This window comes from Paramormyrops kingsleyae, chromosome 11 (genome assembly GCF_048594095.1).
Source record: "Paramormyrops kingsleyae isolate MSU_618 chromosome 11, PKINGS_0.4, whole genome shotgun sequence".
In the NCBI taxonomy this organism is placed as follows: Eukaryota; Metazoa; Chordata; class Actinopteri; order Osteoglossiformes; family Mormyridae; genus Paramormyrops; species Paramormyrops kingsleyae.
In genome coordinates this window covers 21,840,010-21,856,348 of record NC_132807.1, presented here as the reverse complement: position 1 = coordinate 21,856,348, position 16,339 = coordinate 21,840,010, and the positions used below count along the sequence as shown (strand labels likewise).

Below are 16,339 nucleotides of genomic sequence, written 5' to 3'. Positions count from 1 at the left end.
CACCACCCTCAGCCATCTCTGGGGGTGACGCACTGGGCCCCATAAATCCCACAACTGTCCCATCCCGCCTGGCGTTGGGGGGGGGGGGGAGGGTAAAAAGACCATGTTTGCCTTCAATAAATGTATTTGTTCAGCCAGCTGGTGTCAGAGGGATTCCTCATTAGGTATGGGGGGCGGTCCATGGAAACAGAGCGTCCCTCCCCAGGCTTATCATTTGCGGGTGTAAAGGTTCAGATGCCGCGTCAGAGACTGACTCTATGTGGTACGGTCTGTAATGGGGGGGAGTTGGTGGATAGCCCCCTCCAGCATCATTTTCTCATTCACTCTAACATTTCAGCAGAGCTTGCGGACATGGGCTGTAAACCCCCCCCCCCCCCGATTCTCTACCCCTCCCCCACGTCACCCCCTTTAAGAGCCTGTTTTACTTGTACAATATGATTTTCCGAAACAGTCACAGTGCACCTTCCTCCCGATCCCTCCAAGCATCACCTGGGGGGGGGGGGAGTGGGCGGGGCAGGTCAGGGGACAGAGGTCGGCCGGGTCGGGTCGTAACCTGTGCCGTGCTGTGGGTTCAGGAATAGGTTGGAGACGAGGGGTGTGAGTGGGACGTGGGGGTGGGAAGGATCACGGCTTTAATCCCGGTGTTTTGATGTGAGGCCCGTGTTTGTGCGGCTGATGGGCAGCAGATGTGAGCAGGCAGACTGGGCAGGGAGCCAGAACAGCTGGGAGACCCTGGAAACAACTGCATTCCTGGAGTCCGGTGCGGGATTAAGCGAAGGGAGGGAGGCGGGATCGCAGGCGACAACGAATGGGGAATGTCTGGGAGGGACAGGGGTCTCCTGGGGCGGGGGTCTTGTTTCTGCCTGAACCCTGCCTGGTGCGTGCAGAGCGACCATGTGAAGAGGGATTTAACCCCCCCCATCCTCCTGAAGAACAAACAGGCACCGGCAAACACAGCAAGGCTCAGCATCCTGTCAGTACATGAGGTGCAGTGGTACATGAAACAGATTGGACCGACAGGGTCACATCCATCTCTGGCCAGGCCCTGGCATGCGTGCGGCCCTGACGGTTCAGGTGTGGGCCGGACGTGGTAGCTTCATAAATACATCTTTTAGGTGGGGGTCCAGCCTCGGAGAGAGTGAGGTCCGTGGGAAAGTGCATCCTGCTGGTTCGCACCTCATGGTGCCACCCCGCCCCCCATCGGCCTCCTTGTTCTGGGAGCCTGCCGGCTGCACAGATGGGCCCAGATGGCAGGGGACTGTGGCAGACACAGCAGTGTATCAGAGCTGGGTGTTGAGCCCCCATCCCTCAGCCCAGCGCGATCCAACAGCTGTCCGTAATCCCCTCCGTTGTCCCGGCCCAGATCCTGCCCCCATCCCCTTCCCACCAAAGTCCTCTGACATTCCTGAGGTATATACTCCTGCGTCACAGTGTGAGCCCATGTCCTCGTTCGGTGGCCGTGTAAATGGAGCAGGCTGTGGTGCGGCAGCGCCGATGCTCTGTCATCTACCCGTCATCTGCAGGTCTGCAGCTACTAGCTCATCAGTTCCACCAATACAGGGTTCATTATATTACCAGTGTCACACTGTGGTTTATATCAGTGTTATACTAGGTATATAAAACTGGTATATTACCATTGATACATGATATCAGGTGTATAACGCTGGTGTATTAACACTGACACATCATGTCAGTGGTATAACACTGGTATATTACCATTGATACATTATGTCAAGTGTGTAACACTGATATATTACCATTAATAAATTACATCAGGTATATAATACTGGTATATTACAAATACTGCGTTATCTCAGGTATATTAACACTTATACATCATATCAAGAATATAACAGTGGTATATCAGGTGTATAATACTGGTATATTGCCACTGACGTTATATCAGGTGTATAACACTGGTGTATTAACCCCAGTTTGTCATGTAGGGTATATAACCATAGTATATTCTAGGAATGTTAGGTTTTTGATACTGGTGTATTACCACCGGTGTTAAAATGATATGTTATCATTATTACTAGTGTGAGTTCCTCCTCTTGAAGACTACAGGTGAATCTGAACATACAGTATAGTGACGCTCTGGTGCTGAAGGTCTTTTTATCTGACAACAAATCTGTTGACCATACACGTAACATCTAAAGTCTAGCCAGTAACATCTAGTTTCTAACCTGTAACATTAAGTCCTTGGCCTGTAATATGTAGCATCTAGCTTGTAACTTCAAACAACTGACCTGTAACATGAACCATCCGCCCTGTAACATGAAGCGCATTAACTATAACAATGTTAAGCTCTTGACCAGTAACATCTAGTATCTAACCTGTAACATCAAGCCCTCGCCTGTCTCATCAAGAGCCACGCCTGTAACACCAAACATCTGCCCCGTAACATCAAGTATCTGGCCTGTAGCATCAAACATCTGGCCTGGAACATCAGACATTTGGCCTCCATATTCACATTTAGCACCCAAGAGGGATGCTTTTTCTCAACCTGGAGGATTCCTCAAAGACCTAATGCCCCCATTGGAGGACAGAACATTGTGTACCCCCCCCCCCCATTGAACTAGAAGGATGCTCATCCAATGATAATGATTAATTTATTGTTCGCCAGATTCTTACAGTTGTTCCAAAATATGCAAGTGTGCAATAAACACCTTTTTTAGTGGGCTGGAGTGATAATTTACCCAAAGGGATTTATTTGCCGTGATAAACAGCCCGTTTGATATGTTCCGGATTGCTGTGGCAAACCTGTTTCTTTTCTTTTAAAGGCGGCCGTGCGCACAGCAGACGCGGCCGCGCGGCACGGAGCGGTAACGGCTTGGCAGCGCGTTCTCAGACATATGGTGGGCGGCCCACAGGCCAGTGGAGTGGTCACATGACCGAGCCCCGGCTAGAAGCTCCTTGTCCAGGACGCTCTTGTGACCTCTCTGTAACTCCCTGCTGGCGGTGCCCCTCCCTGCCCAGCGACTGCCATCCCTCTGGATCCGGGACTAATTACAAGCCCTGCTGCTGCTTCTGGCCGAGACCCTGCACCGGCAGTTATTTTCGTACCTGGCTCACAGCGACGGCAGTGAGCAGGCCTCTCCCCGCAAGACGTGCATGTGTGTGTGCGAGGCGGCCTGCCCTCAGAAGTTGTTTTCAGCACGGAGGCAGTTAATTCTCTACCCCGCAGGTTTACAGTCGCCCCCTGCAGGGGCTGCTGAGGCAGGACAGCGGTTGCGCGAAAGCCACGGCCGTCTGCCCCCGTGCCCCCCCACCGCAGGCTGGAGGTGCCCCATCCTCCCGCTCCCTCTCCGCTATGGTTGCCCTTGTCTGACTCAGTCACCACAGTGAGCGAGGGTGGACCGTTTAAGGCGCTAAGCAAACGCCACAGTCACGCATCCCGGGTACAAAGCTGCCCCTTAGGAGTGTGAGGAGGGAGAGGAGTGTGAGGAGGGAGATGTGTCACCTGACCGACTTCAGCATGAATCAGGCTGTGTCTTGTGAAGTGACCTGAACTGTGGGACTTTAAAACGTTTTTGCTCTTAGATTCAAAATGATGTGTCACGGGGGTGACTCTGAAGCGTGTCCCTCTGTACCGCTGAGGGGGCCGTGCACCAAAGTGGGGGGGGTGGGTGGTGGTGAGCTGGCCTTGTTTGGTCCTGGGGTTTTGGGGGGGGGGGGCAGCACATGTACCCATGGCCTTGATGGACAGTGTCAACAAGGACTGCATATGTCACTGACCGTCACGCGGCTGTCTGCAGAAGGGAGTGGAAGGGACAGCGAGGGAGGGGGGGGGGGGTCAGAAGGGTGACAGACGCCGCTGAGGAAAGGCAGGGGTGGTAGTAGTGGGGGGGGGGGTCTATCCGCAGCTGCCGGCCGAGGCAGCAGGTGTTGCTGGATCTTTCCAAGAGCGCTGAGGGTATGTGTGTTTACCTTCAGCCTCATGTCCTCTGTCTATCACCCCCCCCTCCCCCCCGAGGCTGCCAGTGCCCCATATTCCACATGTAGGGCACCCCAGTCATGGCTGGGACACCGGCAAGGTTGTTCCCCTAAATGCGGTATGACTTTTCTGACTGTCCGAAAAGGCAGGCTGCCGGTCTTACCATGCTGCAGGATCCAACTCCGGCCCAAACCACGCAAGCAGGTCGGCCTGTTGGCAGTGCCACGGGGGTGGCCTCGCCATCCAGGCCCCCGCCGAGCCCGGGCGGCGGCGCCCGAAATGACCTTGTATGTCCCTTGCGTGATCTCACCCCGTCGCACCTTTCCGCAGGTAGCGCGGAACAGAAGGTTGGAACGATGCCAGATTCACCCGCCGATGTCAAAACCCAGCCCAGATTGACCCCACCCACCATGCCACCGCCCCCTCCCGCGGTCAGCCAGGCGGCCAATCGCAACGCGTCATTCACGCCCACCACGAGTAAGTCCTCGCTACCGTGCCGTCTGGCGAGGGCGGCGGTCATCTTTGTGCCGAGATGGATCGCGTGCGTCTCGAATTTTTAAAGAGCGGACAGACAAAGGCAAGGTGTCACCATGGACATGTTTACCGTGGTAACTTGTCTCATTGTCCTTATGTTCTATGCATGAAGTTCCCACCCTCCCCTCCATATGTTAGGCGGCTCGCTTTGTTGTCTTTTCTGGTCTCATTAGAGCATCTCCTCCGCCCTGGGTAGGTGTGCCGGATCATTCTAGTCGTTCCCGGCGCAGTGGTGTGCAGACGCATGTCTGGACTGTCTCCCCCCACCCCCCCAACTTGATGTGCACGTACAGAAGCCCGCTAGGCCATTTTTAGTGTTAAAGTTCCTTGTGAATAAGGTGCATTAATATATTTGGTCTCAAGTAAACAGCTTGGGAGCTCCTGGTGATCGCGTGCGTTCGTGGGCCCAGGTGTGACACCCTCTCCAACCCTGGAGTCGTCCGGCGAGGGGGGGGGGGGGTGTACCCACAGGGGCCACTCGCACACTGCTGTAGGCCCTGGGACCTGTTTCTTCCCTATATAGTCACGAGAAGCCGTGTTGTTTCACCTGTTGCGTTGCTGCCCATCAGTGCGGACCGCTCCCCGCTCCATAACCAGAATGCAAGTGCCCGTCACATGGTCCCCACCCCCCCAGCGTGCGTGTAAGACTCGCGCAGACAGGGAGCGTGTAAGACTCGCGCAGACAGGGAGCGTGTAAGACTCGCGCAGACAGGGAGTGTGTAAGACTCGCGCAGACAGGGAGCGTGTAAGACTCGCGCAGACAGGGAGTGTGTAAGACTCGCGCAGACAGGGAGCGTGTAAGACTCGCGCAGACTCTCACGCAAACTCACGAGGACGAAGATACACACCGATCCCACCCTCAGGATCTGCTGCAGCTGAGCGATGGTGTCCGTTTAAGAGGCTTGTTCTGCAAAGTACTTATGTGATGTTAAGAGCAAGTTACACACATTCAAGGGTTTCAGGACGGTGCCTCATTGTGGTAACGCAGGACAGAATCAGATTTGAGAAGAAGCTCATTCGGGACACTGAGGGGGGGGGGGTATTAGGATGAACTGGGAAATGAGGACGGGGGTAGGAGTGTGGAGTGTGGGTTGGGGGGGGCTTCGGAACCCGAAAGCTGCGAATCTACTTTCAGCTGGTGGACATGTGCGGGGTCTGATTTAGCAACACACCTGCTATTGGAGTAAAAGTTACACAGCCCCCCCTGGGCTATTTCAGGCAGCTCTTTAACAAGTTCCTCTTATAGTTGTGTTTCAGTGAGTGAGATACGGGGGGAAGGGGGCAGTCTGGTGGGCATTTCTGGCTGGAAGGGGGTGAAAAATGGCTGGGGATGCACCCCAACGGAGGCGGGAGTCCGGGCCACGTCCCCCCCGGCTTTTGGGTGGGCCATGGATCTTTCCTAAAAGAAACTGACCCTAGCCTCTGTCCCCCCAACCCAAAGTGCTGAACGGGAGCGGCCACTCGCCCACAGCCCTCAACGGGGCACCCTCCACCCCCAACGGCTTCAGCAACGGGCCGGCCATGTCATCCACGGCCTCGCTGTCCACCCAGCAGCTGCCCCCCGCCTGCGGCGCCCGACAGCTCTGCAAGCTGAAGCGCTTCCTCACCACGCTGCAGCAGTTCGGCAATGACATCTCGCCGGAGATCGGCGAGCGCGTCCGCAGCCTGGTGCTGGGCCTGGTGGTGAGTCCCACGTCTCCCTCCGCGATGCCGATGTTTTGTCATCGGCATCCCTCTCTCATCTCCGCCACGGATCTCGGCACGATCCATCTTCTGCCCTCCTTTCATCACCCTGTGCTCTTTCTCTGGGGCAGAATTCCACCCTGACCATCGAGGAATTCCACGGGAAACTCCAGGAAGCCACCAACTTTCCGCTGAGGCCCTTCGTCATTCCCTTTCTGAAGGTAAGAGTCCATGACCTGTCATGGTGGAGGGTCTCATTTGGGGAATCACCCAGAATTCTGTGCGGCCAGTCGTCCACCTGTGCGGGAGGTGTCACGGTTAAGGGGCCAAATCCTGACCTACGGGATCTGTGCCACGGTTCCTTGTCCCTCCCCCTAATGACTGCGGTACCACGCCTCCAGGTTCGGGGGTTCAATTCATATCCCCAGCTCTGTGTGTGTGTGTTTTTTGGGGGGGGGTGTTGCATGTTCTCCCCTTGTCACGTGGGAGTCCTCCCAGGGTGTGTGCCCAGTGAAGGACTGGCATCCAGTCCAGGGTGTATGAGTGCCCGCTCTTTATTGGTTGCGACTCATGGGCACATAAACGGCCAATGAGAAGGCACCGTGAAGTGGGCGGGTCCTCGTTAAGGTGCAGCCACCCGGCCCGTCAGGGGAAGTAGCCTGCTGAGCTGGATCTGGCCCTGGTGGCCGGCTCAGAATGCTGAGCCCCAGCCCTCTGCTAATGAGCGGCCAGCCGGCACCCGCATTCGGCTGCTGTCTCTCGTCAGAGCGCTGGGGGGCCCCCCCCTGCCGATGGAGGCAGGGAGGAATGCAGACAGGGGTGGGATCCTGCGTCTGTGTCGTCTCACTCTGTGTTTCCCTCCATCTGCCCCCCCCACTCTCCTTTCTTTCCTCCTCTCTCCCTCTCCTTCCCTTTCCTACCATTCCCCCTGACTCCTTTCTCTCTTTCGCTCTCTTCTCCCTCCTTTGTTTGATCCTGTTTCCATATTCTTCCTCTCCTCCCTCCATCTTTACCTGCTATTCTCCCTCCCTCCTTGCCCTCTCCCTCTCTCCCCTTCCTCCATGCTCTCCTTGCCCTCCCAGGCCAACCTGCCCCTCCTGCAGAGGGAGCTGTTGCACTGTGCCCGCATGGCCAAGCAGACGCCGGCCCAGTACCTGGCCCAGCACGAGCAGCTACTGCTGGACGCCAACGCCAGCTCACCCTTGGACTCCTCCGAGATCCTGCTGGAGATCAACGAGCACGGCAAGAGGAAGACCCCCGACAGGTAGACCCCGCCCATGGCACACAGGAGTCATTAACCTGCATTAGTCCGGCGTTCGCTTCAGCACCTCTATTCCTGTCAAACACTTTATTGCCCTTTGCACATCCCGACAAGTATTACACTGTATACATTTCCAGGGATTTTATTATTTAACATATGATATCTACTTCAGGTTCACATAAGAACAGAGGTAATTACAGATACTGTGAAACAATACGCTATATGGCATTTGCACCCTAGGAGAAAAAAGGGACCCACCCCCTCCGTTCAAGGAGTTAAAAAATATATAGTTGACGTCTTCGCAAAATACGGATGGGTGCGGATCTTCACACACCCTCACACACGAGCCTGTCCTTGCCCCCAGAGCCCCGTCCACGCTGACCCCCCTTCCCCTGCTGGCACTTCTGAAACACATGAAAACAGAAAAAAAAGAATAATCTTTGTATAATTGGGATGCTTTTCTCTGCATAGCCCCCCCCCCTCAACCAGCCATATGTCAGGGATGTGTCCAGATGGTTACCCACCAAAGCCCAGCTTGGCCAGATCTGCAGAGGGCAGGCCAGCGGGGGGGGGGGGGGGGGGGCTAGGTCTTCCCCCTGTAATCTGGACACCCCCCATACACAGGCTCCTGGCCTGAATAGGTGTGTCCAGCTATTGATTTGACTTTTCTGCCAAGGGGGCAGGTCTATTGGTGCCCCCGCGGCGTTCACCTCCTCCCCGCCGGCACACCCAAGTGACACCCTGGGGACCATCCGCTCAGGTGGCTGCCACTCTCAGCCCCCCTTCCCTCACCTGTTTGACCTTGGGGGGGGGGGGGTGCATGTGGTGATTGTCAGGGACGAGGCAGCATGGGGTTTGCAGTGACGTGGAATGACACCCCATCAGTCCAGCAGGCAAAACTTCTGGGTTTGCTCAATCAGATACAGGAGGGAGGGCAGATAATCCCGGCGCGCTTGCGCTCTTCGGGTCCCTGCCGTGTGTGTATCCTAACCCCCCTCGTTGGTCCCCCCAGGACCAAAGACAATGGTGCGGACAGAGAGGGCCTCCACGCGGAGCACCTAGCCAAGCGGCCCTGCACGGTCAGCCCGAGCCAGCGGTACAGCCCCAGCGGCAGCCTCACCAGCCACCCACCCCCCAACGGCCTGACACACCCCACGGCCAACGGCCTGGCCCCCCCCACGGCCCCCGGGCCGCAGCACTACCGGCTGGAGGACATGGCCCTGGCACATCACTACCGCGACGCGTACCGGCACACCGAGCACCGGGAGGCCCGCGAGCGGCACCGGCAGACGGGTGAGCGGGGAATGGGGGCTGGAACTGAAAAGCTGACGGCTATGTTCCCGAAACACGCCGCCACGCCACGCAAACCGCCACATCTGTGCACGATCAGCCGCTTCCCAGGCGCATTTGGTTTACATTTGCAGTTGTTGCCTGGCCCTCCCTGGGAAGCCGGTACACGGATGCGGCGGGTGGCGGGGGTGGGGATGGGGGCCCGTGGCTGGCGGGGGCTTCACTGGGAATCTCTGCCTTGCAGCGGTGCATGGGGCCCGCCAGGAAGAAGTAATCGATCACCGGCTGACGGATCGGGAGTGGGCGGAGGAGTGGAAGCACCTCGACAATGTAGGTGTCGCCGAGCTTCGGCTGCCGGGGTGCTGGGGGGGGGTCCAATGGGGAGGCAGGTGAACCCCTGTGGCCCGTTTTCAGGGCTGGGGCCCGGCCTGGTGGGCCCAGAGCAAGCAGTGCGAGTCCTTTACCTTCCCCAAGTGCTGAGCGCTCTCTCTCTCTCTCTCTCTCGCACGCGCACAGACACACACACACACACACACACACACACACACAAACATACACACAGACCAAAAAAGGGCCACAGATGGAGCGGGGGCCCCAGCGGAGTGGAGTTCCAGCTGGGCCGAGCAGCTGAGACAAGGGCTGCAGTCATGGAGGGAAGCGGCCTTGCTGGGAGCCGGCCAAATTAGAAACACTCCACTGAAAATAAATAGACCCAACAGAGAGGTAGAGAGGAAATGAGAGGGAAGGAGAGAGAGAGGGAGGGAGGGAGGCTGAGGGGCATGCCGCAGGGTGGCAGAGGAAGACGGCGTTGGCAGAGGGTGATGAGGGGCAGGTCCGGGATGGAGGGTGGCATGGAGCCGCTGACATCCGTGAACATCAGCTGCCATGGGACCGCCCAGGCTAGCCGCCATCGCCCCCGTACGCCGAGACAAGGGTCGGCCGGCGTCCCAGAAAACGCGGCCGTGTTCTTGAAAGGCTGACACGTTGGGCAGCGTCCCCATCTTCCCGGGGAGGGAATGAGGGTGGGGCTGGAATTAGGGCTGTGGACAATGGGACCCTTTTTCTCGGCTGTCTGTAGCCTCCTGTAAGTGAAGGAAACGCGTAAGACTTTCCCCTGTGATTGTATCCGGTGAGCCATCATCCATATGGCCGCGTCCCCTGCACTACGCCGGCGTCAGCCCGGTTAGCGCTTGACGGTGAACAGGGATGGAGCCACTCTGCCGTCCCCTGGGTCCCTGACTCGCTCTCCCGCCCTCCGCCTCCCCACAGCTGCTGAACTGCATCATGGACATGGTGGAGAAGACGCGCCGGTCGCTCACGGTTCTGCGGCGTTGCCAGGAGGCCGACCGCGAGGAGATGAACCACTGGATCCGGCGCTACAGTGACGTAGAGGATATGAAAAAAGGTGGGAGCTCCGCCCAGCGCCTCCCTCACCTTTCTCCTCCACCTCCTCACAACTCCAACACTCCTAACAGCAGCAAGCCGCAGCCCCTAGGTACTCCTCCGGCGCCGTCCTGCGACGCCAGCATGCACACGCCGCCGTCACGCTACACCGGCTCCGTTGGCTAACCCCGCACAAATCGAGTCGAAAGCCCCCTTTAATCTCCATGATGGTGGAGCGTAAGCCCGCGATTAGCGATGCCCCCCTCCCCCTTCTCCCTCCCCCCACGCCCATCCGGTATCTCGTTAAAGGATCTTCGAGGGCAATGGCGTCTCTCTGCCTGTCTCCGCAGAGATCCATCGGGACTTCCTGCACCGGCCGCCCTCTGGATACCTGCCCGAGGAGATCTGGAGGAAAGCAGGTAAGCAGCGAGCGTCTGGACAGGCCTGTCGCTACAGATGGCCCAGGCCCGGTTACATAAGGGTGGAGACTGCAAGTGCGCGTGTCATTAGCGATCGCCGATCTCCATCTGTCACCGCCGTGCAAGGCGACTGCAGTTAAAAACCGCAGTGAAAATGCAGCGACCGGACGCAGCTGACAGCGGAGGGCGATCGAGCGGGTTTCGCTCCACTGCTGCGGGAGGGGAAGGGGGGAATCTGTTAGTCCCCTTCCATAAAATTGTTTGCGCTAAAAAGCCTCAGTGACAGCTGACGCCGTTTATTGCAGCGTTTGACTGCAACAGCTTGGACCAGCTGGGGTCACATACGACGTACCCCAGGCCTGGGTTTGGACATTAGCACAGTCCTAGACAGCCTGGACTAGATAATGGATAACCAGACTGAGCCGGGCCCGGATCCAATACGGCATCAGCAGTGGGGGTTTTTCTTACTGCTAAAACCATGCATTTGCATGGGGTGCCCGAGGTTTGGCCCCCTGTTGGCCACAAGCAGTTATTACACTAAAGGGGGGCCCCAAAGTGACTTTTTGATTGGGGCCCCAGAAAGAACAAACCGGAACCGAAAGGCACCTAGCAGAGCCGCGCTGCATCCTCGCTGGCAGTAATGCCCTTTTAATTGCAGTTGTTTTTCACGCAGGTGCCACAAGCTTGCCCCTTTCACCAGCACTAAAGCACCTCCAAAACAAGCAGGGTAAGTCACGGCACCCGCGCCCGGCCCCCGCGAGACCCACCAGTGCCAGGTTAAGCACCGCGGGTGCCCGCGAGCGCAAGCGCGCCGGGATTATCTGCCCTCCCTCCTGTATCTGATTGAGCAACTCCACGGGGAGCCCTGGGCTTCTCGCCGTCGCCACCCGGTGGCTGATTCTCCCAGCGGGTCACTATGGCGCCAGAAACATTCAGCAGTCCTGTGAGGTCTAAGGGTACAAGCCATTCTGCCGAAAAAAAGAGAGGGAACGGAACTGCAAAAAAAAAAAAAAAGTAACCTAGCGAATCCCACTAGAACTAAAATATTATTATTGCTGGCCCGTGTTTTCCATTAAGTGCTAATTGCTTCAGCATCTGCTCTGGAGCCTCCTTGATAAAATTAATTACATTTGCAAAGTAATCCTAGGGAGGCAGTCGCTTTAAGGCCGATAACGGGACGGCCAGGACCCCAAACCGAGAGGGTGGATGCAGGAAACACGTAACGGGGACGGGGGCCGTGACACGCGTGGGAGGCAGCGGGACCCTCGCTCGTGGCTGCTCGCTCCCAGAGGCCGAAGCAGATCTGCGTTGCGTGGTTGGGGGGCTGGAGTTTCTGGAAAACGCACGCATGCCTAAAACATTTTTTAGCCTCGGGACACCAAAAAACAAACCCCTATACCGTTTGTCGCCCCCATTCCATGTTCCCTCGTACCGAGAAACACGTGGCTGGATCGTAAGTCTGGCAGCGTGACCCCCGTCAAATATAAAACAGACGCTGAGTACAAAGTGATGCAGGCATCCTCGCTGGTGAAGTCCTGTTTCCCCGATTTTTCAAGCATTATGTTGCATCACTCATTTGGAGGTAAGATGACACTGGAGACTGGCAGAATGCTTAGGGTAGACTCAGCGTATGGGAATGACTTTTTTTTTGGGGGGGGGGGGGGGGGCAGCATTACGATTGCCACATCTGCCTCTCCCATCCCCTCTAGTGGTTCCAGCTGACATTTATCCAGTGGCTACCTCGAGTTCCAGGGGGCCTGCGAAATGTTTACGGACTGGGTCGCGTTCCAACCTCTCTGTTACTCTGGCGCTTATAAAAATGTCATTTCCTTAAATGAATTCAGAAGATCAACGCATTCACTTTGCGGTGTTTTGTCCAGAGAAATATTTTTTGTCAGCCTGAGAGATAATTATTTCCAAGTCAATGTTTATCCTTGTTCAGTCTGTCATGATGTAGTAAGATAAATAGCCGACCAAATGAACACACAATTAGACCAGCCTGATGATCTGTCTTCTTAAGGACAGGAGAGCGGGTGCTTATTTTGGGGGCCTTATGTGAGGTAGTCCGCACACCTGCCCGTTCTAAAAAGCGCCGAGTCTTAATTCAAGCACATTTGGCATTTCTGGAACAAAGAGCTGAGGATGGGGCCCAATCAAGTGAGCTCCGCATTTCTCTGGTTCTACATCATGCGTCTGGGAGTCATTAGTGGTTTCCTTGTTTCCAATTTTTTTCTTCTATTCATTCAGAAAAAAAACGTCAAAAGGAGATGATACCCAGAATTCCACATTATTAAGGAAGTTTGCAAACAAAGTTGGGAGACAGCTGCTGTTTTCAGGCTGGAGATGATTGTTACCGGACTTGTTGTAATGAATTATTAAGGACTTTCTGACAGAATGTTTTAAATCTTGGATGATGTACATCTGTTTGCCGCGATACGACAAGCTGAAAGCTTAGAGTGCCTCAATAAAGGATGATGACTGGGCCCTCCCGTACTCAGTGTGTGGGGGGGAGTTCTAACATTCCCGTGTCCCCCCCCCCCCCCCCCCTCGCAGAGGAGGCGGTGAACGAGGTGAAGAGACAGGCCATGCTAGAGCTGCAGAAGGCCGTGTCAGACGCTGAGCGCAAAGCCCACGAGATGATCTCCACCGAAAGGTCCAAGATGGAGCGGGCACTGGCCGAGGCCAAGAGGCAAGCATCTGAGGACGCGCTGACCGTCATTAACCAGCAGGAGGACTCCAGCGAGGTGTGAGATTACACACATGTGCCCCTGACACTCGCAAACCCCCCATACGCTGCCAGGCAACCCCCCCCCCCCCCCCCCCCCAGTACCGGCACACTCGCACACGGCCTCGATATCCCCAGGCCCACAAATGGCTCGCAGTGTTTTGTCCTGTCACATTCATAGCATAGCAACAAAAAAGACAACCCAGTTCACATTTCTCATTTACAGGGGTATATACAAGGGCGGGGCCACAGGGGCGCTGGCCCCAGCTGAAAGCTGATTGGCTGCCGGAGTGCCCCCTGTCACTCACAGATTCAAAGCATATCACTGGTTAATGATAAGGACGGCCCCTCTATGTGAATTACGGTGCTCTTATGCCCCTACCTTAAAAAACTCCTAGAGTTGCCCCTGCACAGTTCAACATTAAAGAGCCTAAATATTACAGTCACTCAAACTACGTCGCCGTGGGTAATGGAGAGCCCCTCTGCCCCCCCCCCCCCCCTACCTCCCCCCTCAGAGCTGCTGGAACTGCGGGCGAAAGGCCAGCGAGACATGCAGTGGCTGCAACACGGCGCGCTACTGCGGCTCCTTCTGCCAGCACCGGGACTGGGAGAAGCACCACCACGTGTGTGGGCAGAGTCTGCCAGGGGCAACATCCTCCTCGTCCTCCTCTTCCTCCGGGGCACCCCCCACACACTCCGAGAGCAACCCCCCTGCGTCCCTCTCCCTGTCCGGCCCGGCTGCTGGTGCCGGGGGGGGCAGCAACAGCACCACGGCCAGTCCAAAGGAAGCCAGCTCCAGCAGCGCCTCACGGTCCACAACCCCTGCCACTCCTGCCCTGCTGGACAGCGCCTCCCGCTGACGGCCGCCGTTACAGCAACCCCACTCCCTCCACAACAGACTGAAGAATCTCCTTTGAGAACTATCACCCCCTGAGCTGTAGCTAATGGGTGCCACTTTTCAGCTACCTGAAGATCTTCTTTTTGCTACCCCTAAAACCTTCGCTGTCTCTCGGTCAACCACACACACGCGTGTGCAGACACACACACACATACTCGTGAAGACACGAGGTATTTGCTTTATTGTGCGGTCAGGCCAGATCTTATTTCACCCACAGCCGCACCGATAAACATGAACACCCTCCACTGCCTTCGACACACAGGTTCCAGCTAAAAAGTCCGCCATCTTATTGCCAGTTAATAACCAGACAGTTTAACATCAGCACAGCACTTCAGCCATCACAGCAACTTACGGTGATTTTGTCTGGCTTGGGTAACCTAAACCCACTGTATGTTGTGTATATGGGGGGGGGGGGGATGGAGTAAACAAATATTTCACCTCATTTAACATGAGGGGGGTAATGGTACACCGATCTTCTGAAACATGACAGTTGTGGGGTTATGCCCCCCCTCCCCCCGTATGCACACATACAGTGCTAGGCTCACCTCAAAGAGGGACTCTTCAACAAGAAAAGTGACGCTTTATCTCACAAAATAATAACTTTAAAGGTTTGTTTTTGGCTTTAAACAAGAATAATAAAAGAATAATCCAAAAATCCTGAAGGAATAGAGAAAATTAAAAAAAAAAAAACCCGTTAACTACCTTGCTAGCGAGCCAAGAAAATGTACACCGGACTCACCTCTCTGTACAGATGTGAACCCAAATGAATTTTAAAAGAACACGATCCAAACCTTTCTATTTTTACTACACTGCCAAAGTTACTAAGTGACGAGGAGGAGCACTGATCTCGTAACCAAACGCAAGCTACTTCAGCCTCTCTGCGGGGTCGGCGCTGGGAGGGGAGCAGCAGCAGGGCCCGGGGCCCCGTGCGTCGAAGCCGAACCGACAGCAACCCTGCTGTCACTCAGACACATTTCCATGGTGATGGGAAAATCACTTCCGGAGTTTTTCCCGTCACACGAAAACAGCAACAAGCAGAACTGATGAGAAAGTGAACAAGACAGTGACTTTACTTATTTTTTTGAGCGGTGATGGACTGGAAACCAAAAGATGCTGGCCGGCTCCCAGTGAAGACAGAACTGCTGATCCTCACAGAACTGAACGGCACTGAAACAGACCTTGTCCCACATGCAAACCCTCCAGATTGGAAGCTCTTTGTCTCTCTCCAAAGACATTTAAGGGGGTTTGACCTTTCCGCTTTTACTTTCCTTTTTCGAAAGCATGCAGAGCACTGTTGATTTCTCTCTTTCTCTACCTCCCTCATGTGTACCTTCCTCCACACCCCATGGCCCCTTTAGCTAATCTCGGCCCACCTCAACAAGACACACAGTGTGTGTGTGTGTATATATATATATATATATATATATATATATATATATATATATATATATGTATACGCTTTATATGTGTGTGTATGTATGTATGTATCCATGCATATATACATATATATATAATTTGTGAAGGGGATAAACCTTGTTTGTAGATACTGGTTTTGTTTATTTTTTAAGGGGAAAAAAACGTCTTGTCTCTGATGTTTGTGTGCAGACCACCCCCTGACAGGAAGAATCCAGCGCTTTAATGTTTTGGGGTTGAACTTTGTAACATAAAGAAAGACATTTATCAGCAGAGTCTCCTTTGAATCTGCAGCAGGCAGTAAAAAGTGAACCCAGAATATTCTATATTACTCGTATTGTGACACAGCAAGAAGTTAGAGGTGCAATATGATAGCAGAATTCAGCTACTGAAGGGAACCTCAGCAACTGCCCTTAGGGTGATATGTAGAATATAAATATACGTAAATATATTTAAAACAATAACATTAACTTAATGTGAATGTATATAGTATTTAAAGAGGTCCAAAAAATGTTTGCCAAATAACAGAAAGTATAAAGTCTAGAATATACTTTTTTTTCATTTAACATTTTTATTGAAGCAATTACAGTTCAGCATTCAAAAGCTTCATTTTTCTTTATTTACGCAATCTGAGGCGCGTCTAATACACAGGAGAAATACACGTACAGGGCGCGTGATGCTGCCCGTGGAATCGCAGCTCGAGCGCGGCGCGAGCCACTCCAGCGCAGCGGCGCGTGGCCGCAGCACAGCATGCACGTTCTTTACGCATCATGCACGCGTGTAAAGAAATATCTCC

The 16,339-nt window shown here is 54.8% G+C and overlaps 1 protein-coding gene across 6 annotated transcripts in view; it reads left to right on the top strand.

Annotated features, from left to right (window-relative positions):
- cbfa2t3 (CBFA2/RUNX1 partner transcriptional co-repressor 3) overlaps positions 1–15,580 on the top strand; it is a 37,385-nt gene extending 21,805 nt beyond the window's left edge. For 2 of the 6 annotated variants that reach the window (XM_023790754.2, XM_023790759.2), the window contains exons 2-12: positions 4,268–4,414; positions 5,913–6,154; positions 6,286–6,375; positions 7,237–7,418; positions 8,428–8,708; positions 8,950–9,035; positions 9,975–10,200; positions 10,439–10,507; positions 11,181–11,234; positions 13,061–13,251; positions 13,748–15,580. In XM_023790754.2, coding sequence (XP_023646522.1) covers positions 4,268–4,414; positions 5,913–6,154; positions 6,286–6,375; positions 7,237–7,418; positions 8,428–8,708; positions 8,950–9,035; positions 9,975–10,200; positions 10,439–10,507; positions 11,181–11,234; positions 13,061–13,251; positions 13,748–14,092 — 1,913 coding nt within the window. In that variant the 3' untranslated portion in view covers positions 14,093–15,580. The remainder of the gene's footprint in view (positions 1–4,267; positions 4,415–5,912; positions 6,155–6,285; positions 6,376–7,236; positions 7,419–8,427; positions 8,709–8,949; positions 9,036–9,974; positions 10,201–10,438; positions 10,508–11,180; positions 11,235–13,060; positions 13,252–13,747) is intronic. The other 4 variants (XM_023790756.2, XM_023790758.2, XM_023790757.2 and 1 more) reach the window with 4 other exon arrangements.
- Positions 15,581–16,339: the final 759 nt, after the last annotated feature.